General features: G+C 36.5%; 1 protein-coding gene across 1 annotated transcript in view; it reads right to left on the bottom strand.

The window, feature by feature from the left end:
- LOC114653456 (uncharacterized) overlaps positions 1-21,474 on the bottom strand; it is a 30,615-nt gene extending 9,141 nt beyond the window's left edge. The window contains exons 1-4 of the mRNA XM_028803793.2: positions 21,160-21,474; positions 13,871-14,291; positions 10,304-10,365; positions 1,415-1,449 (exon numbers count right to left, since the gene is read on the bottom strand). Coding sequence (XP_028659626.1) covers positions 1,415-1,449; positions 10,304-10,365; positions 13,871-14,277 — 504 coding nt within the window. The 5' untranslated portion in view covers positions 14,278-14,291; positions 21,160-21,474. The remainder of the gene's footprint in view (positions 1-1,414; positions 1,450-10,303; positions 10,366-13,870; positions 14,292-21,159) is intronic.
- Between the last annotated feature and the right edge of the window lie 2,372 nt (positions 21,475-23,846).

Genomic DNA, 23,846 nt, shown 5'->3' with positions numbered 1-23,846 from the left:
TACAATTATTCAGACCCACTGATATTATACTTGAAATATGACTCTGGTGCATCCAGTTCTATTGATCATCATTGAGTTGTTACTTGTTGTTGACCTGTGGTCAATTCAATTGATTGCATATATTAGGAAAGGCACATACCTGTATATATCAAGTCCCACAGTTGAATTTAGAATCCAAGCCATCAAGGTTAAATAAACTTAGCTTAAAGACAGGACTTTGTTGTGGCACTTATCAGGGGAAGGCTACATAAACATTTCTGCACATTGAAGTCTCCTAATTGCACAGTGACAATTCTTAAATGGAATAACTTTGGAACAACTACAACTCTTCCTACAGCTGGCCACCAAACTGTGCAATAGGGGAGAAAGTCCTATAGGGGAACCCTATGGTCATTCTAACCCTAACCCTAACCCTGTTTGGAGATGGGAGAAATTTCCTGTAGGACAACTATCACTACAACACTTCACCAATATGAGCTTTATGGCACTAGTGGCTAGACAGAAGCCTCTTCTCAATAAAAAAACATGAAAACCCACTAGGACTTTGCAAAAAGACACCCAAAATACTCTCAGAATGTAAGAAACAATATTATGTGGTCTTATGAAACCAACATTGAAATGTTTGGAGTATGTATCATGTCTACTATTTACCACTGCAATACCATTTCAACAGTGAATCATGGTACTGTCATGCTGTTCGGTTGCTTTTCAGCAGTAGGGACTGAAAAACTTGTTTTTGTCGAGGGAAAGCTGAACAGAGTAAAGTATAGGCATATCCTTAATGAAAACCTGCTCCAGAACACTCTGGACCTCAGACTGGGCTGAAGGTTCACCTTCCAACATTAAAATGACCCTAAGCAAAAAGAAAAGACAACAAGAGTGGCTTAGGGACAACTATGGGAATGTTCTTGAGTGGCCCACCAGAACCTGAACTGGTACCCAATCAAACATTCTGCAGAGACAATTGTTTACAGTCTCCATCCAACCTGACAAAGCTTGAGAGGATCTTCAGAGAAGAATGACAGAAAATCTCTAAATCCAAGTGTCCTAAGGTTGTCATGACAGACCCAAGAAGACTCAAGGCTGGAATAGCTGTCAAAAGGGCGTCAACTACATATTGAGTAATGGGGCTGAATATTTTTGCCAATGTAACATTTCAGTTTTTTATTTTTACTAAATTAGCAAACATTTCTAAAATCATGTTTTTGTTTTTTCATTCTGGAGTACTGAGCGTTGCTTGATGAGGGAAAACATGAATTTGATTTATTTTTGCAACATAGCAAAATGTGAAAAAAGTGAAGGCCACAAAACTGAAGGTACTGTAATTTTAAACATGACACTATTTTCAGCATCTTAATGAAGATTTGTCAAATATTTTTAAAATGGGGAAAATTTAAGACAAAGAAGGTCTTACCAAATAAAGATATTCATCATGTTCAAAATTTGTCTCTGTAAAAATAAATGCAAAGTAACATTAATGATTACAGTGTTTAAAAATTTATATTTGCCTTACTATGACATAGAAACGAAAATGCAGCAAGACAGTTTTCTATTGCCACTTACAATTATTATACAATATATAATCTTCAACATGGTACTTTATAAATTAACTACAGATTGTACAGTTCAAGTTCAATTTCTGGTTTAATTCATTCAACACAATACCTAAAGAGTACTTTATTTATGTTAATGGTGGGTAAAAACGAAGAAAAACTGTTCAAAGTTCAAAACTGCGAAGATATTACTCAGTTTTGAGCATATTTTTCTTTATCACTGAAAGCTATCATTTAGACATATCTTAAAGCGCAGCATGTAAGGAAAACTAAACTGTGACCTAATACACAAGTAGTTGTTTTTATATACTGATCTGTAAACCAGTTATCATTATTATATCACCTTTACTTTAAGATCATTTAACAATTCAAGAAATATAAGCATAAGAGTTTATAATTTTTATAATTCACTAGTGGATTTCCAAACAAGTGAAGATATACAGTACAGTGGATTCAGAACATATCCAGACTTTATTGTGTTTGTGTAATTTTAAATGGATACATTTGACGTTTTTGCCCAAAAATCTATGCTCAATAACCCATAATGACAAAGTGAAAAAAAATTTTCAAATTTATTATATATGAAAAACTAAAATCTTTCATTCAAAAAAGTGCCTTTGCTCTGGCACTCCAAATTGTGCTCAGGTGTATGCTGTTTGCTTTAAAATCTTTCAGATCTGTCTAGAACTTGACTGAACTTGAAATCCACCTGTGGAAAATTGAATTTACTGGACGCAGTTTAGAAAGGCACACACCTGTGTATATAAGGTCTCACACTGTTTGTCAAGACAAAAACCAAGTCAAGAAGTCCAATGAACTCTCTGTAAACCCCTGCAATCAACTTGTCATGAAGCATAGATCAGGTAAAGGATATAAAATCATTTTGAAAAGTTTGGGTGTCCCCAGAAACACAGTGGTCTGAATAGTTGAGTGCCTTGGTCAGAGAGGTGATCAAGTACCCAATGGTCACTCTAACTGAGGTTCAGAAAGCCTCTGCTGAGATGGGAGAACCTGTTGGAAGGACAACCATTTCAGCAGTTTTATATCAATCATGCATTTATGGTAGGGTGAATGGTAGAGTAAGAATTAATTAAGTGCTGTAGCACCTGACAAACCGGCACTGACTTTTCTATTGTTGTCGTCTTTTGGAGCATCATCTGCTCAAGCTGAAGACATGGTTAGAATGAAGTCAGCTTGATGCTGAGGGTTGCTTTACCCTCATCAAGATCAGCAGGTGATGGTGTATCACTGAAACAGTCCCCTTTAGAGACCAGCAATAGTTTTTTGTACTAGAATTTTTGTCATTAAGGTGTTTGCTGAGGACTGAGAGAAAAGAGTGACAAAATTCAAGATTCCTAGTAAATCATTATATAGTGGTCTTTTTTAATTGTTATCTCTACTTAAGTCCATATTTCTATTTGATTATCTGCTGTTTGACCTCTTTCTATTGACTGTGGTAAATTTATCTACTACTTCCAACAACATTCCAATTCTAGATTGCCAATGTGTCACTAGAGTACTGATACAATCCTTTTACAAGAAATGTACCTTAAATCTAATAATGTAACACAGAGCCCCCAAAATTTGTGTGTGTTGCTTTGCCTTTATTTATGTATTCCATGACAGTTGACACTCATTTTAAGGGATTAAACGCTTCATTTTAAGATTCTTGATTTCTGTGCTATAAGGCTGACAGTATTTATTTTGATAAAGTAAAAACAGGGGAAGTATATACAGTAGAGTAAACTGATGGAAAATGCTTTTTCCCCACAACTGATCAAATATGTTATTATTTTGTCTACAAAAACTAATTAAGCATGGATGCTAACACATTGATGAACACATTCCCATGCATTACTCAATCTTTATAAATCTTTAATGTTGCCTAAGATTTTTATCTACTAAATTCCACAGCTAAAAGGTTTTACCTTTTTTATAACCAACACAAAAATCAATTATGAATAAAATACATAGTACTAACTCCACTGTTGACTCCTGACACATACTGTAAGTTAAAGTTAAATGCACATTTATAGTAAAGGGTGAAGTACTATTACACTGCTTACAAATACATGTTTACTAGGTAAACTTTTTAACTATAACAATTTAGTGAGGAGTCCTTTGTTTCTATGCCCATAATTATCATGACCACAGCCAACAATATATGACAACAGATAGTGCTGATACTTTTCTTGGCAGACTGCACCTTATGATCTCCACCGTCATATCCCTATTTCCCTGCATAAAATAAGGAATGAAAGAAGGCAAACCTCCTGAATTATTTTGAGCATGTGGAACACATGGATTAAAAAAATATTAATTTTCCATCAATGCTTTTGTATTTTACTAACTTCCAGTATAGCAGGGGGTCACCGTAATAATTATTTAAAACAAAGTCCCTAGCCTTTATCACATTTAGGGGTCACTTGTTTTATTTAATACAAATATCAAGTTGCTTGCCAGATATCTTTTAATGACTAGCATTGAACAAGTTTAGCTTCTATGATATCATTGCTATTACTTCCATATTCACATCCTCTCCTCAAATTTATCCCTGGATGTTCTAAGAAGAATCCCTGAGTTAGGGTTACTCAGAAACAGTAGAAACAGTATGAGACATAGTTAAATATAAGAAGCATCCTTAATGCAATGAAAATAAAAAGCCATATTTCATGGAGTATGCAAAAATATAGTAATTAGCAATTAAGATATGGTAGTCTGGGATTATGAGCTCAGAATACTAAGATTAAAAATGAAAAGGCACCAACAGAAGTGCCACCTCCATTTATTGGAAAACAATACTAAGAAATATTTTTAGCATTGCTGTTCATTCATCCATTTTTTAGGTACACACCGGGAACCAGCTATTAATATGAGATGTTAGTATACTGGAGAGAGCAGTTACAAATACACCCATGTTCACTCATACTAGGATAATTTAAACAAGCAATTCAAACTAACAATTTACGTTTTGACAATGGGAATCCCACCATTGTTTTTCCTCTGTGCTGTCTATAATTTGAGACACAGTAGTCCTTTAAGTGAATTAAAGATTCTTTTACAGTCACAGAAACACTTGCAAACTGACCATCAATTACATTAGTTTGAAGGTTGGCCTTTTTCCACTTCACCAAATGACTTGCAGACTATGGGGTTGGAAATCAGCAATTAGACTTTTACTGCTATTTTTAGCATCTACATCTAGCTCTCTGGAGAATCATGATGTTTATACAGTTAATTGACAAGATCCTGAATAAGAAATTACTGGTTTTCTCACTTTTTGAAAGTTTAAGATATTATGAATGTCACCTTCTAGGAAGAAATATTTTAATTAGGTGTTAGTGCTTATCAGGCTTACATACAAACAACAAAGTCAAGTTTCAGATCTAAATATGTGAATCCAAAGGAAGTCATTTCTGTGTCATTAGAATTCATTTTTAACAGATTCTTAATTATTTTGTATTATTTTAAAATGTTAATAGAGCTAAAAAGGGCTAAAATAAGCATATGATGCAAGGAAGTAGTCAAGGCTGCCTGTGCTGCATGCAGTTCATTTATAATCACACATCTTGCCAACTAATAAGGACAGAGGATGTTGGTAAAATTCAGTTTTGTAGATTTGCCCACCAAACACTGCATAGATATTTAGTCTGCAATACTAAGAACTTACGATTTGATTACAACAGACTATTTAAATCTAACAAAGCTTATTCTTTTCTGGTTTCCTAACATTCCCAAAGTAATGTCAAGTCAGGATTGGAGTGTTCCCAAGGTATTCTTCAACTTCACCTCTTGGTAATGTGTCCTATGTATATGCTTAAAGAAATACTTCTTGACATTTGTATAAAATGTGCATTTAACCCAACTTTCAACTACATACCAAAAAAGCTATAACTGACTTCTATTCCCAGGTCCTCCCATATTGTTGGGCTTGTCATTCTATCATGGAAAGTGAGCCTTGGATAACTTTATCTAGATAACATGCCAAGATGAAAATCTTAAGAGGAGTCAAGTTTTCTTTTATTCATGAGAAAAGACAAATTAAAGAATTAAAGGACTACAAGCCAGAGATCATCAAACTTCGACAATAAGGAAACACATAATGTTCTTTTTACAGTAGACCACAATATTTTGAAAGCCATGACATCTGAATTATCATTACTCAAATCATAAAAGGTTTTTAAAGCATTTCCACAGCCCACTCTTATTTATGACTACAGCAACAAACAAAAAAATTATATTGGCTGATCAATACTCTATATTTCACAAGGTGATGCATGTGTTTTCTCTATAAGAGACCTTTTTCACTCTTGATCAGGCCAAAAGGCATTAATTCTAATGAAAGCTATAAAATTAAAAAGTTTTTGTTTTCTTTCAATCCAGAGTTTATTTTCTAAACTTATGTTGTTCTGTACATAAATACTCTCAGCAAAAAATATTTTGACATGCAATAACTAAGAAAGAATAATGTGCATATAAAATGCAAATAGATTAATTCAGCTGAGTACTATGATATGAATAATACCAGTTCAGAAACAAAAAATAAAGCATAAAAGACTTGTTGCGAGTGCCCCATCTAGTGGTGTTATAAAATCGACTACTCTGCAAAGTACTACACAGAATTTCTTCAATAGAAATAACATTTTTATTCAGCACACAGTGACTGTGCTGTTCTTTTCATGTTAAGTACTATCACAAAATACTTAAAAGAATATACTGAATCTATAAAAGCAGACATAAATAAAGTTCTATTTGTAGATTAAAAGGGTAAAGATAAGAAGTTACAAAATACTGTCACTGATTAAATATAAGATGAGGGTGGTAAAAATTGCACAGTAACATCAATTTGAAGAGTGTATCCAATAGTAACAATAGGATCACTACTTATATCATTTATCTTTAACAAATGCTTTAATACTCTTGGGGTATTATTTTGTTCTGATAATGTTCTTCAAAAAACATTCATCTAGCAGCAGAAAGTACTGCGTCCATTTCTGTGGCTGAGGTCACTGCAGTGATTAAAAATCTTAGTAGTGCCAAGGCCAGGTAAGATATGGTCAGAAACTGTAAAAAAGTTGTGTTAAGGGTGTCTTGCCTCATACTTTTTAAAAGAGACAATAGGAGGAGTTCCAGTTAGGGAAGGATCAAACACATCAGCCCCGTGTACAGCTGTGTTGGAGCAAAGACCCTGTCAAATAGCTGAAGCTCCAGTCCATGCAATGTGGATTGTATCCTGACCATGAATCTGATGACCAAATCTTTATCCATGCAGGGATATCTGAGGATTTATGGACATTTCCTAATTCTGTCTACAGTGGGGAAAAAAGTATTTAGTCAGCCACCAATTGTGCAAGTTCTCCCACTTAAAAAGATGAGAGAGGCCTGTAATTTTCATCATAGGTATACCTCAACTATGAGAGACAAAATGAGAAAAAAAAAATCCAGAAAATCACATTGTCTGATTTTTGAAGAATTTATTTGCAAATTATGGTGGAAAAAAAGTATTTGGTCAATAACAAAAGTTCATCTCAATACATTGTTATATACCCTTTGTTGGCAATGACAGAGGTCAAACGTTTTCTGTAAGTCTTCACAAGGTTTTCACACACTGTTGCTGGTATTTTGACCCATTCCTCCATGCAGATCTCCTCTAGAGCAGTGATGTTTTGGGGCTGTCGCTGGGTAACACGGACTTTCAACTCCCTCCAAAGATTTTCTATGGGGTTGAGATCTGGAGACTGGCTAGGCCACTCCAGGACCTTGAAATGCTTCTTACGAAACCACTCCTTCGTTACCTGGGCAGTGTGTTTGGGATCATTGTCATGCTGAAAGACCCAGCCACGTTTCATCTTCAATGCCCTTGCTGACATGGCCCCATTCATTCTTTCCTTTACACGGATCAGTCATCCTGGTCCCTTTGCAGAAAAACAGCCCCAAAGCATGATGTTTCCACCCCCATGCTTTACAGTAGGTATGGTGTTCTTTGGATGCAACTCAGCATTCTTTCTCCTCCAAACACGACGAGTAGAGTTCTTACCAAAAAGTTTTATTTTGGTTTCATTCCTCTTCTGGATCATCCAAATGCTCTCTAGCAAACTTCAGATGGGCCTGCACATGTACTGGCTTAAGCAGGATTTGAGTCCCTGGCGGCGTAGTGTGTTACTGATGGTAGCCTTTGTTACTTTGGTCCCAGCTCTCTGCAGATCATTCACTAGGTCCCCCCGTGTGGTTCTGGGATTTTTGCTCACCGTTCTTGTGATCATTTTGAACCCATTGGGTGAGATCTTGCGTGGAGCCCCAGATCAAGGGAGATTATCAGTGGTCTTGCATGTCTTCCATTTTCTAATAATTGCTCCCACAGTTGATTTCTTCACACCAAGCTGCTTACCTATTGCAGATTCAGTCTTCCCAGCCTGGTGCAGGTCTACAATTTTGTTTCTGGTATCCTTTGACAGCTCTTTGGTCTTGGCCATAGTGGAGTTTGGAGTGGGACTGTTTGAAGTTGTGGACAGGTGTCTTTTATATTGATAACGAGTTCAAACAGGTGCCATTAATACAGGTAACGAGTGGAGGACAGAGGAGCTTCTTATAGAAGAAGTTACAGGTCTGTGAGAGCCAGAAATCTTGCTTGTTTGTAGGTGACCAAATACTTATTTTCCACCATAATTTGCAAATAAATTCTTTAAAAATCAGACAATGTGATTTTCTGGATTTTTTTTCTCATTTTGTCTCTCATAGTTGAGGTATACCTATGATGAAAATTACAGGCCTCTCTCATCTTTTTAAGTGGGAGAACTTGTACAATTGGTGGCTGACTAAATACTTTTTTGCCCCACTGTACATGAGGTGCTTTGGACTTGAAAACATTTTGAACAAGTAAACAGTGCTGTTCTGTGGAAGGTGCCAAAAAATATTGGGTTACAAAGGTATTGCTACATGCAATTCACATCCAATCTGTAAAGAAAAAAATGTTTTTGTATTCTTGGTGTCAAATTGAGTTTATTTAATTTGGGGGCATGTAAGATCTTGCCTACGCTATTTTTTATTTTCATAGTCAGAATATATAGGAGCATTTTTAGCTTGAAGAGTATTCAGTTTTTGAACATAAACATTGCATCTCTAGTGTATGCAGTTTCATTATTTTGATTGATCTCATCAGACTGTGACATTTAACACTCAATGAAGAAATTCAGTGTTGAATGTGATGAGTTCAGGGTGAAAATTACCACCTACAAAACTGATGATGTGGTACTTTCCTAAAAAAGAGTGGCTTTATCCTTGTAGATAAGGTGATTGCATACACTTGAAGCAGAGGGGTTCAAGGGCCTCAAGGTAGAGGCAGTGGGTTGACAGGATTCCGAGTCTGACCAGTATCATCAGTCATGAAGTAAGTCCTTAGAGTAAGCTTTTAAGTTACAGATTCACCAACAATTCCACTCTCACTTATATTCTCAAGCTCTAAAAGAATTCACAAGTGCAAGTAACTAAAATGAGGTTCCTTCAAAAGTTGTACATGCTCACTTTAAATAATGGCATGAGTAGAACCACTGCACCGAACTAGCGGACGTGGTGGGGTATATTTGAGCACAGTAGATGGGTTATTTGAGTCATCTGGCTTGGAAATGCCTGGAAATTCTCAGTGAAGAGTTGGAAACAGGTACTGAGGATGGAGTGGTCTGGACTGTTCAGTGAATAGCCATCTTAAATCTCACCAAAAAACAAACAATTAAAAGTGAGTTAATACCAAAGATGCAGAGGACAGAATGATATAGAAGAAGATGATCCGCTGTGGCAACCCCTAACGGGAGCAGCCGAAAGAAGAATACCAAAGAGGAGCACACTAGCACAGAATGTTGCACTAATGCCATGAAGAACTTCAACCCCAGTTTAACTCCTGACACATTTGCCTTCTATGTGGAATTTGTATGATCTCATAGATTTCCATTAGGGATTCATATTTGCTATACAACCCAAGTACATTCTGGTGAATTCTGATGAAATGGATTAGTTTCAAGTTTAGATTGGTACTAGACTCAAGTTCCTTTTCAATACTGATCCAGAAAAAAAAGCTTCAGAAAACTAATGGATGGATACATGTATCTTATTATAGCTTTGCCTTTCTCCAATTTTTAATATAAATGGGTCTGTAAAATGGATAGATTGTTACCTTTATTAGTTTTTTTTTTATTTTCAGTGGCATTAGCCATTTGCATTAACAAGCAAAAATTGAATACATGAGTTGGAATTCCACTTAATGCTAGCAGTAAACTTGGTGTAGTAGGTCAAGCTACTCCAACCTCAAAAATAAATGCCAAGATTTAAAAAATAATTGATTTCTAATTCATAAACTACACTATTTCAGGGTTATGAAAATGAAAAGATCATGATTTTTCACAAAATTAAAATAAACTATAAGCAACACTGAAGAAAAAATAATTCTAATTAATTAACAAAAACTGAACTTCAAACACTGACAGAATATAGCTGATGTTTAATCAAATAATTTAATATACTGTAATTCATTGTAATACTGAAATAGAGACATTTAATGAACATACAGAAGGTATCTGTATTAAGCATAAAAACACATCAGATAACAAAAATTTGAATGTCAAAATGGAAACCAAATGGAATTTCACAAATACAAATAAAAATGTCTGACCCATCTGGTATGAGCTTGGGATGGTTATTTTCAATATTATTGTCAAGAAGTAAAGCCACATAAACGAATCAGTTTAATAACTTATTACCTGATTGATGTCCATCATCAGCTTTCTTAATTCCTACATCCTGATACAACTCTTCAGCAGTGCTAAAGAATAAAAAAATACACTTAAGAAAGGTAATTTAAATATTTACAAAATCCATTATAAAATCACAGTGTGCAGTGTGCATTTCCAAAAAGGCTTTGCTAACCTTAATAATTCTGATGCAAACCTCAATGTACACAGCCAGCAAATAATAATAATAATTGCATTTATATAGTTCTTTTCTCGCTAAAGAATTTTACATAGACAAAAGGAGAAAACCTCTTCAGCTACCATCAATGTGCAGCACCTACTGGGATGATGCAATGGCAGCCATTATTGTGTCAATATGCTCACCACACATTAGCTACTAGGTGGTCAAAGGATAAGAAACAGCAAAATAAAGACGAGATTACTAGGGCCAGGAAGACCAGGACATCAGGGAAATACCCTACACTTTCGAAAGATGCCAGGGATCTTTATTTACCATTTAGAGTCAGGACCTCAGTTTTACAACACATCTGAAGGATAGCACATGTTTTTATAGCACAGTGCTCTGGAGCATTGGAATTCATATATCAATCACTGTGTAAGTGCCCAGTGAGTGGCCTCACCAACACTTACTCCAGCAGCAATAAAAGCTTTTCCTGGTTGGTCTCCCATTCAAATACTGTCTGAGCTCAAACATGCTTAGCTTCAGGTGTATTGCCTTTCTGAACTGCAGGTGGTGTAGGTGCTGGCAAAGACTACATGCTAGACGTTCAGTTTCCAGTCATACACTTAGTGATTAATGCTCCATTTGTACATGTGACACTTTTTTCCCCAAATGTCTCATGTTAAGTCTGCAAAAAATATGTCTGTACTCGCTTTAGCTCCCAGTTTAAAAAGATATTAAAGACTTAAAAGGTCTCTCAGGCTTGATGTTATATGAAAAATACCTTAAAATATACTTTAATATAAACAAAGCTAGCTACAAACAAACTACTCATGTTCTACTGTCTCTCATGTTTTACTGTAACTTTTAGGTATTTGACAGAGTTGAATATGATTACAGTACATATTTGCCACTTTATGTGAATCAGGGTTTGGGCACAACAAATTCACATGGATTATACTACTGTGGTCTGACCCTGAAGCCTAATCATGCATATTTCTGATTGCTCTAGGATTCAAAAAGAATGCCCTCTTCCCAAACTGTTTTCACTTTTTACAAAATGCCTCAGTGGAGCTGCTTTCCATTTACTTGCACAATCAATGTGAGATGTTGTACATAACAGATACACTTCACAAGATTTCTGGCTTTAATATTAATATGGTATTAATATTTATTAATACTATTTGAAGGTCAATGAAGTTGCTAAAAGCAACAAAACTCACTTCCAAGCTTTCCCTCATTCTATAACACAAAAATACCAAATACCACTACTGATAAAAAGCTACTTCAAAATTGTGCCAGTGACTTAAAAAACATCATACACTGAGATAACTTGTGACAGTACTGGGAAAAGTACTGTCAACCGAAGGTGGAATACAATGTTCCTTAATCTGTGTGACACATGGCCTTATTTAATTTAAAACAGTACATTGCATCTCTCACTCTCTATGAACTTATACAGTTAAAAATTTTCTCTGTATTAAATACCTTGTGTGAGAGATTTCTTCAAGTGCCTGCCTGTCTCCCTTTCCCTAACCTACAGCTAAACCCCTTTCTTATATCATACTGGAATATAACCCTCAAATAAAGTTTGTTTGTTCACCCGTCTGTTTGTCTATCCATCCATTCATTCTATCTATCTATCAGTTCTATCTATCTATCTGTTTAGGTTTCTAGGTGGGAATCTGAAACAAACTACCAAGCCATGTAGTTGATGCAGAAAGCCTGAGCAACTTTAAGAAGTATCTGGATGAGATAATGAGACAGCTTAGTTATTAGCTAAACAAAGAGCATGATGGACTAAATGGTATCCTCTCATTTGTCCTATTTCTAATGTTCATACAGTATATTAAGCATTATTGGTATCCTTCAGGTGTAATACGAGATATATCATCATTTCTTGATGAATACTCTTAAAATGAAAATGTAAACTGCATAAACACCGGGTAACGTTAAGAGACACTGAGAAACTAAAAGCAAGGTGTATTAAATACTCGCGTAATCAGCTATTTTTACCTAAACAGCTCAATTTCACTATACCACACGAAGGAGAGGGTGACACACTGGTGCAAGAGTAAAAGCAAGGTGAAAAGGTTTCAGAACTGGTCTACCATCCATTGTAATGGCAATGTTTGATCACAGTCAAATAAAATAGATGAAGTGTCTGCTTTTATAGTACGCCATGGCACATACAAGTACTGTGGTGTGTTGCTTTGTACAGAGAGCTGGCTTAAACCTGATATACCTAACACTGTTTTAATGTTGGATGGATTTCATCTTATTCAAGCAAACGGGGAACCAAGTGAGTGTGAAAAAAGACAAGAAGGAGACTGGTCAACTATGTGAACAAGGAATGGCGTAAAAGGGGGCAAATTATAGTTAAAAACTAAAGTTTGTAATTCAGACATTGAAATTGTGGCTGTTGGAATTCATCCACATTATTGCCCAGGTAGATAAAATACATCATCCTTATTAAAGTCTATATTTCTCCCTCTGAAAATGGGAAATCAGCAATGGGAATGATTCACTCTGTCTCCAACACTTTAAAGATGACTCATTCAAACGTTACAGTTATAATATGTGGTGACAGTTATAATATGTGGTGACTTCATCTATGTGACTTTGGTAGTAGCTGACATATTTCTGTCAGTTTGTATATTGTTCCACTTGATGAAACAACAAGCTGGACCTGCTCTATTCAAATGTTAAAGATGCCTTTAAGTGTAAACTGCTGGCAGCTTTGAGCAGATCTGATCACAACCTGATTCATCTTATTCCCAGCTACAAAACAATTTTTAGATGGAAACCTTTTATCATCAATAAAGTGAGGAAGTTAGGAGGTTAAAATGACTGAAGGACTGCTTCTGAATGACAGACTGAGAAATAATGTGCAAGTATGATGTGACAGTCCTCCAAAGTGTGATGGAAGGGAATAAGCGCTAGCTGTTTTACTAGATGCTCATTTAGGAAAACACAATTTACCTGTTAAGCTATATAAAATAAAATAAAATAAAAAAGATATACATAGACAAAATTTTGAGTTTAGAAAAAAAGCAGAAAATGGAAAAAATCAGATTTAGGTTTCTTACACTTAGAAGACATTTGACACCATAAATTAAGATGATCACTACACAGTATGTATAATAAACATTCTGTGCTTGTTTGGAGAATGGAGTACTAGTCTTTAAACATAGTATGGACGTGCTGACTGGATTACAAACGAAGTAATAACAGGATCAAATATCTATCCAGCAATTTTCATGGATTTGAAATACTGAACAGTTCAGTATCTAAAAGTTAAAACTATAACAATATTCACATTACACATGTATAAATGTACAAAAAAAGCAGTTTAGAATCTTGGAATATTGGACATGGGATGACAAAAGACTTAAGCAAACATTACTTTTTAATACCTGTTCATTAATTGATGATCATTGCCAGATTCTGTGCAATTGTTTACATCAGATTTCTGAGGAATATGTTTAACAGTCTTTAAATGGAGGCCTTCTCCTTCACCACTAAATACAGTGTTTTGAGTTTCACCCAAGAGCACTGATTTTTGTTCCTTCTTTGGTGTCAGCCAATCAGTGCTGTTGATTTCTGTGATGTTGGCACTTGGCTCCCTAGAAGTCTGATGAGCTGTCAATGAAACTGTATGAGAACCTGTAGAACTATTTTTCATTGTGAGTGCCCAAAAATATCTTCCGAGAAGTGTCAGGACAGCTGCCAGTGCAAACAAATTCAAGCCAGTATGAATGAAATCCAGAATAAAGAATCCAGCAGTGTAGAATTGATGAAAAATATCTGAAGCATATTCCATTTTATTATTTGCAACTAGAAGAAAGAACAAGATAAAATAAAACTCTTAAATATCACAAAACATGACAAAGAATTAAATTCCCAGTCACAATGTAGTACCTTTCCAAGTCATTTCTGTATATGATACTGTTGTAATTTGACAAATTATATCACTGATCTTGCAAACATTTTCTACAAGAAACTTTGTTTTATTTTTATTGAATTTATTAACAGCATGTGACGTTCCATATAATCAAGTCAAACTTAATAAAACTAAATTCAATTCAGCCCCCACCCATGAGAAAGAGAGGAAGGCAAACAGCCAGAGTAAAACTTTGAGAGTAGGAAATAGGGAAAGAAGTCCTTCTCCCTAATATAAATGTTTATTCTAAAATGTTACTGATTAGATCCTGCCAGGTTTAAAAAACAGATCCTCTAAGTGAGAATTTGATTTTTTCCGGTTTCAAATAGTATGTAACATCAGTTACCTACTGACTTGAAAGAAGTGGGCTAGGATTCTTCCAGTTGAGAAGAAAAGTCTATGTGCTAATAGTGAAGTAAAGGCATTTACAGTTTGTTTGTCCTTCTCCACTTTAAGCCCAACTGGGAGAACACCAAACACAGCTATTAATGGATTAGGAGTGATTGTGACACCAAGGCTGTCTGATAGGCATTTAAATTTTTTTGTCCAGAATGATGTTAATTTTGTACACTCCCACAACATGTGGCCTAGTGAGGCTGGAGCTTAATTGCAACGTTAGCAGGTTCGATCTTGCCCTGGAAACGTTTTGGACAATTTTAAATGAGATAGATGTGCCCAATAAAACATTTAAAGTTGAATAATTGAATGCTTTGTGCATATGGAGCTAGAGTGAATTTTGTGCATGGCTTGCCTTCCACTCCTTTTCTGAAATGTGTGTGAGATCCTTTTCAGACTGTACTCTGGGATCTTTAAAAGGAAGGGACTTCAAAATGGTTTTATATATCACAGAAATGCTGTCCGAGGCTTCAAGACTGATCAATATTTCTTCTGGAATAGGAATAGGTGGGAGGTGAAGAAAATTGGGCAGATTTTGTTTAGCAAAGTTTCTAATTTGGAGATAGTGGAAAAATTGTGTTGCTAAATTTGGAGAGTAATTGTTCATAGGATGCAAAGACATTATTTATATACAGATCTCTAAATGATTTAATCCCATACGGTTTCCAAACATTAAAAACTCTAAATTTGAGAGGGTGGAAAAAGGGGGTTATCATGCAGAGGTGCCACAGATAATATATTCTCTAACTTGAAGTGCTTCCTACATTGGTTCCATATTCTGAGTGAATGAAGGACAATTGGGTTGTTAGTATATATCTTGTATTTAGTTAGTAAATATCTTGTATTTACTGGTGTACAAAGCAAGGAATATAAAAAAGTACTGTAGGGTTTCATTTCTATTGCAGGCCAAGCTAGTGTGTGTTCATCTATTTGTTTCAATGTCCAGGTTATTATAGCTTGTATATTTTGGACCCAGTAATAAAACTGAAAATTAGGTACAGCCATGCCACTTTCTGATTTAAGTCATTGTAGGGTCACCCTTTGGATGCGTGGATATTTTGAATTCCAAATAAATTAAGTTATGATTGAATCTAATTTCTTAATTTAGCTCCCCTTTTATTAGTAGTATGCATATTACAATGTGCATCATACAGGCCAATCTCACTTTTGAATAATAATGTCAAGAAACTCTCTAAAGTTCTAGGCAGAAGGATTGAGAAAGGGCTCCCTTCGGTAATATCACAAGACCAAACTGGATTTATGCAAGGTAGACACTTAGCTTACAATGTTCAACGCCTATTTAATGTAATATATTCACCCATAAAGTCTAACATTCCGGAGATCTTATTATCTTTGGATGCAGAAAAAGCATTTGATATGGTTGAATGGAACTACCCATTCACCACATTACTTAAATTTGGGGTGGCCCGAACATATGTGTAAGGATCAAACTACTATATACCAATCCATTATTTATTTATTTTTTTAAATTTTATTGTAATCACACAACATTTCATAAAAATTGATCAATTTTTACAAAAATTAGGGGACTTCGCCCCCTGCTCACCCCTCCCAGGTGCGCTACGCTCCAGCTACTATGCGTCTCTGCCTCTCACGTTGTCGAGGGGGGGGGGGGGGGTTGCTGAATGCACGTGAGGAGATGCGATCTAATTAGCTGCCGTCTTTCTGTTGCTGCTGCCTTGCTGTGTGTTCTGCTTGTCACGCTGTGTGTCGGTCATTTAAAAGCCTGTACAGGAGCTGTCCTTTTGTCTCACTGCCTTGTCTCACGGGACGTCAAATTGTCTTCCGAGAAGATCATGTATTGTCTCCTTCCAAGATTTTTTTTTATAATAGAGAGATAGGATTGAAAACAAATCAACCCCCACCTCCGAGAAAGAGAGCATGGCCAACAGATTAACACTTAAAGCTAGTAAAAATAAGTAAATCGATGAATTAATATGCGAATAAAGATAAATGGAGAAGAAAATGAAATGGGGAGAGAATCTGATTCCTCAGTGCTTTAAGAGCTTAATCTAAAATGTTATTGATTAGACCCTGCCAGGTTTTGAAAAAGTTCTGCACAGATCCTCTAAGTGAGAATTAGATTTTTTCCAATTTCAAATTGTATAAAACATCAGTTACCCACTGACTTAAAAGAGGAGAGTTAGGATTCTTCCAGTTGAGCAAGTCTATGTGCCAATAGTGTAGTAAAAGCAATTACCGTTTGTTTGTCCTTCTCTACTTCAAGCCCATCTAGAAGTACACCAAACACAGCTGTTAATGGGTTAGGAGGGATTGTGACACCATGGCTGTCTGAAAGGCATTTAAAAAATTTGGTCCAGAATGATGTTAATTTGGTGCAGGCCCAAAACATGTGGCCCAATGAGGCTGGAACTTGATTGGAACATTCACAGGTTGGTTCCTGCCCTGGAAACATTTTGGACAATAAACAAGACAGATGTGCTCAATATATAATTTTGAGTTGAATAATTGTATGCTTTGTGCATATGGAGCTCAAAGGAATTCTCTGCATTGCTGCCTTCCACTCCTTTTCTGAGATATTGAGTAAGAGATCCTTTTCCCACTGTCCTCTTGGATCTTTGAAAGGGAGGGACAGTAAAATGGTTTTATATATTGCAGAAATGCTGTCTGAGTCCTCGAAACTGAGCAATATTTTTTCCAGCATAGAGGGAAGTGGGAGGTGAGGAAAATTGGGCAGATTCTGTTTAATAAAGTTTCTAATTTGAAGATAGTGAAAGAAATGTGTTGTTGGAAATTTAAATTTGGAATGTAATTGCTCGTTGGATGCAAAAACGTTGTCTATGTACAGATCTCTAAGTGATTTAATCCCAAATGTTTTCCAGATATTAAAAACTGGATATGTTTTGAGGGTTGAAAAAAGGTGGTTCTCATGCAGGGGTGCCACAGATAAAAGATTCTCTATCTTAAAATGCTTCCTACATTGGTTCCATATTCTGAGTGAGTGAAGCACAATTGGGCTGTTAGCATATTGGCGATAACTTGCATTTACTGGGGCACAAAAGCAAGGAATATAAAGAAGTACTGCAGGATTTCATTTCTATTGCAGACCAAACCTGTGTATGTTCATCTATCTGTGTCCATGTCCAGGTTTTTATTGCTTGTATGTTTGCTGCCCAGTAAAAAAACTGAAAGTTAGGCAGAGCCATACCACCTTCTGCCTTAGGTCTTTGTAGGGTCGCTTTTTGGACATGTGGATGTTTTGAATTCCAAATAAATGATGTTATGGTTGAATCTACTTTCTTAAAAAAACATTTATTGATGTATATTGGAATGTTTCGAAATAAAAAGAGAAGCTTAGGAAGGATATTCATCTTAACAACGTTAATTCTTCCAGCTAAAGTGAGATGAAGGGTTGACCATCTATGCAAGTCTTGCTTAATTTTTTCCATACAGACGGCGAAATTTTGTTGATAAAGAGCTTTATGTTTACTTGTAATGTTTACCCCTAGGTATTTAAACTGATCTGTATACCAATCTAGAAGCTTCAGTTTGTATTAACAACATTATTTCAGACAACTTCAAACTAAAACATGGTACTAGACAAGGATGCCCCATGTCACCACTGCTGTTTGCAATTGCCATTGAGCCTTTGGCTGTTCCCTTTCAAAATGTACCAAAGATAAAGGGGATTTTCAGAGAAGGACTTGAACAGAAAATATCACTATATGCAGATGATATGGTACTGTATATATCAGACCTACAAAATTCTGTGCCTGCAGCCCCTAACTGCACCAGCAGAATTTCAACAGATATCTGGACTCAAAATTTATTTGGTCAAAAGTGTGCTTTTTCCAGTGAATTCCCTAGCAAACAACATTAGATTGGACACCTTCCCTTTAATCATTGATCAGTTTAAATACCTAGGGGTGGACATTACAAGTAAATATAAAACTCTTTTTCAACAAAATTTTGATGTCTGCTTGGAAAAACATAAACAAGATGTGCATAGATGGTTACCCTCCATCTTACTTTAGCAGGGAGAATTAATACTATCAAGGTGTAATTTTCAACTGTTTACAAAGAACTTGTTTATAGTTTGTCTGTAGCAAATCTGTATATATCCTTTTAATCTGCATGTAGGAGCAAAGTAAAAAAAAAAATAATAATTCTTCTCAGCAAAGTTTTATTACTCTGAAAATAAAATGCAGCACCTCCAAATATGAAGCCACGTTTCTTTTCCAAGAATGAGTATTCTATTTTTTGCAGCTAAATAAAGAGCAGCTGCCCTATATGGAGGACTCCGGATAGCAAAGGGATCTGATCATAAAACAAGGTAAAGGAAAACATTATATTGATTGATTGATTGATTGATTAATAAATCAACAGCAATACTAGGCACTATAATAGACAGTGTTGGTGAAGTAAGAAGTAACTCCTAAGACAAAGCACTGAACCAGTCAGTCCATGACCCCAGGCTCACATTAGGTCATAAGCTTTGCATAGTAGTTGCATGAAAGAGATTACAGATGGAACAGACGAAATGTTCCTAAACAAGTTAGCTGGGATAACTTTCTGATGTTATAAGAACACTGACGATTTAAGAAGACCCTAGAGTTGAATTGTTGCTCCTCTAGATAAGAAGGTTCCAACTGATATGGTTTGGAAATATAACATGAATGTCTCTTAGATAATCAACACCGACAAAGTAACAGGCACATTGTATAGGAAGGAGACTCTGAATATACTTTAGGGATTATAGTTCTCTGTTGCAGGGGCAGGACAGTTCTGATACATTTTATTTAACTTGTACATTATGTCATCACTGCAACCTGCAATGAGACATTGCACTAATTGCCATAATGAAGCTACCAGCCTGAAACTGAAACATGACAATTAGAATCTTTATTTTATCAGGATCTGGAAGATGAATACATACTGCAATATGGATGTAGCAAGGCAGAGAGATATCCTACAAAAAAGCTCTGCAAAGGACCTGGAACTTGATAGACAATTAGTTTCCCACACAACAATGACCCAAAACATAAAAATAGTCATCACATTTGGCAGAGACAACTTAGAAAGGAAAAATCTCTCCAGATGTGCAAAGATGTTCTGCAAAGCATGTAAAACATAAATTTACCTGGATGTCAGACTGCAACAAGTCCATATATTGCATTACATCTTTGGTGTTTTTTATGTTATATTATATTTTTAAAATTACATTTTAATAACATTGAAGCCTTACATCTCCAGCTGACTCTTGGATCAAATCTGACCTTGTCGCTGCCAATGTAAAGTTTGGAGGTCTTCCCCAACCCTCCTTATTTTGCGAGAACTAGGTTAGCTACTCATTTGTACAGCTGTATATTAGCAAGAGGATACAGTATTTTAAAAGGATTAGATTGATTCATTTTTCCTTGTTGTCTTCTTTTCCAAACTAAATTGGCCTTCTGTCCAAACCAAGTTTCTACCTTGGACTTCATAAAGTCGGGACAAACGATTCTTAGTTTATGTTACTTTACCGAATGGACAAATGGACAAAAAGTTTACTGAGCCTGTAAATGAATATGCGCTCTTTATTGAACTGGGCAATGAAAGTTGTTCAACTACAGTTGAACATAATAAGCTTATTTCAGATGTTAACGTGTTCCTTTATTTTGCTCTTTCAGTTTCATGAAGGGGAAATTTAGTGAATAAGCATTATAAAATATTTGCCATGTGGAACCTCACACTGATGTATATTAATGTTTCGAAAGAATTTACAAAAAAAAAAGCTTTTTTTACAGTAAATCTTTACTGATATAAATAATTCCAATTAAAAAATGAAATACAAATACATGTAAATACATGTGCTGGGGTGTTTTGAAAATGTTATAAACAAATCACATTAAAAGTTTAAAATAAAGTAATGAGAATCAATTCTTTAAAATAGTTTATAGTTTTTTCTGAGCATTTTTCAAAGTATTATCCTGCGACAATTTTAAACTGTGTAACTTTTTTTCACTTATTGACATAATATCCCTATCATATTCTCTATTTATGTATCTGCATCTATATTATATATTACTTATATTATTACTCTAATGAACAGTATGTTGAGCTACTCAGGCTTACATTTCATTGCACATGTATTACGTGATGACTAAAATGAATCTTCAATCTTGAATCTTGTTATGCATCTTCTTATGACATGCATTTATTGCATTTATGAATATGGAATTTACCATAAATAATAAGTACCTTCCTGAGATACTTTCAGCTTATTTTCAATTAATATCTTCAGACTGAGAATGTCAGAAGCTTTTTGCTGAAGGGGTTGCACATTTCTAACAAATCTTACTAAGATTCTTATAGTTACAGCTGTTGTCTATTTAATATTCCTACCTTCGTAAAAGTTGTGTCCGTTGCTTTAAGCCTGCCCACCGCTCAAGTTGTGTTTACGGCCGCGAGAGCATACGAGTCGCGATTGCTCACTTCGACTCTGCCGTTTGTTGATCTTCCTTCATCGCAGGCTGCGGCCGTGTTCCCACGGTGATTTCCAAACATTCAAAACCTTTTACAAATAATATATTTCTGATGACCACCCTTCTCAAACTTGTGGCCGACTGCAAGAACTAGTATGTTAATTCCAAGCTGTTTTCATGTGGTGTCAGCCATGACATTAAGAAAGTGAAAGTAAAAAGCATCTTCTTCCAAAGGAATACGTGAGAGCGTCTTACGTTAGCACGTCGGGAGATTTTTGGTGCACTTTTGCTTTTTACCCTTACACTGCCGCATGTCCCGGCAAGCAGCTAATTCATAGCAGGAATCAGTTCAGGACGGGACGACAGTCAATTAGAGGGGATACACAAAACAAGGCACAATCTTCCTGGCCAGTCTACGTTACATTTTTTTCTTAGACCACATTTACATAGTCAGTGGGTCCTATTGTTTAGCCTTGCAATGCTGTACGATAGTAAATGTGTATAATATGCCTAGCAATCTGGCCATGAACTCATTCTACCCACAAACTATCCTGGATGCTCATGTCCTTGATCAATGGGACTGGATATATCAAGATTCAAGTACATGTAAATAAAATGTCTGAAATATGTTTTGTGTGTTTATTACGATGTCTAGAGCATGTAGATACTTAGTCACTATGGAATATATTCATCAAATTAGATTTTGAGCTTGTTATATCTTTATTATAATTCTACAACATTGGGTTTTTGTGTATGTGACAACTGCCAAGACTTTCATGGTACATGACAGTTGGCCACATCTTCAAAGCATCACATATAACTTTCTTGTTCCTTTGATCTTTATCTGTTTTCCTGATATGCTTGAACAAGTTAAGACTCAATTTATTAACCCTTGATGCTACTTCTAAAATTGAGGCAATGAGGATCTTACGAGCCGGATCACTCTTGGGGAAACGCACCACATGGCCATAGTGCCGTAACTGATGCTCCCTCACAATGCAGATAATGTGACTCATTTGGGACTCCATGAGCAACCACTCATTCGACACAAAGTCAAAGCATCGGTACCCAAGGATTTTCCGGAGAGACACACTTGCAAAGGAGTCCAGTCTTCGTCTCAGGTCACTGGATAGCGTCCATGTCTCGCAACCATATAGCAAGGCAGGAAGCACCAGGACTCTAAAGACTTGGACCTTTGTCCTTTTGCATAGATATTGGGAGCGCCACACACCCCTTTCCAGTGACCCCATGACCCCCATGCTCTCCCAATCCATCTACTGACTTCGTAGGAAGAGTCACCAGAGACATGACTGTCACTGCCAAGGTAAGTAAACCTCTCGACAAGGTCGACACTCTCTCCTCAAACAGACACACTGCTGATAGCTGTGCCCAAGAGGTCATTAAAGGCCTGGATCTTGGTTTTTATCCAGGACACTCACAAGCCCAGACACTCAGACTCCTCACTCAGTCTCTCAGGCGCCCGATCAGAGCCTCCATTGACTCCGCGAAGATCACAGCATCGTCAGCAAAGTCAAGATCCGTGAATCTTTCTTCACCAACAGATGCTTCACAGCCGCTGGACCCCACGACCTTGCCCAACACCCAGTCCATACAAGCATTGAACAGAGTAGGACAAGAACACACCCCTGACAAATCCCAGAATCAACTGGGAAAAACGCAGAGGTTCTGCCTCCACTCTGCACAGCACTCACAGTACCAGTGTACAGGCCGGCCATGATATCCAGCAAACTTGAGGGGATCCCGTGAACCCTCAGGATGTGCCACAGGGCAGCTCGATCAACTGAGCTGAATACTTTGCGAAAATAGACAAAGGCTGCAAAGAAACTCTGCCGATATTCGCATTTGCGCTCCATGAGAACCCTCAGTGCCAGGATGTGGTCGATGGTAGACTTCTTAGGCATAAAACCAGATAGTAGGTATAGTGGTAGGTGAGTAAGTTATCACGGATCCTATTGAGGACAACCCTAGCAAGGACCTTACCTGGCACAGACAGCAGTGTTATCCCCATGTAGTTGCTTCGATCCAGGCAATCACCCTTCCCTTTCCAGATAGATAGATAAATACGATAGGGACGGCAAGTCCTGTTTTCCAGTCAGTTGGGATGATGCCAGTCTCCCAAATGGATGCAAAGATTGCTTGCAATACCAGGAGGACAGCCTTACCACCAGCCTGGAGAAGCTCACCCCGGATACCATAGATCCCTGCAGTCTTTCCCCCCCTTAGCTGGTTCACCACCTGTGCAATCTCAGTGAGATTGGTTGGTTCAGAGCTAATTGGAGGATCAGCCTCAAGGACCGTGGACCCAGAGATATCCAACGTCCTAGCCGGAGGATCAGCTTTGAACAACTGCTCAAAGTAGCCAGTCCAGCGGGTCACAACTGCAGTGTCATCTGTAATGACCGTTCCATCAGTCACCCTGATTACATGCGAATGTGCATGTCCATTCAATTAAAAATGATTTAAAATAAGTAAAGAATTAAAAATTGTAACATAACTTCAAATTTTGCGGCAGTGTATAAGTTAGTTCACGTGTCTGGCACTAGGCAGCGCACAAAACCCATACTATGTTTACATTCTCAGTCACAT

This window comes from Erpetoichthys calabaricus, chromosome 6, assembly GCF_900747795.2.
Source record: "Erpetoichthys calabaricus chromosome 6, fErpCal1.3, whole genome shotgun sequence".
NCBI classification, from domain to species: Eukaryota; Metazoa; Chordata; class Cladistia; order Polypteriformes; family Polypteridae; genus Erpetoichthys; species Erpetoichthys calabaricus.
The sequence above is the reverse complement of the archived record's forward strand: the minus strand, read 5'-3'. Positions and strand labels throughout refer to the sequence as shown.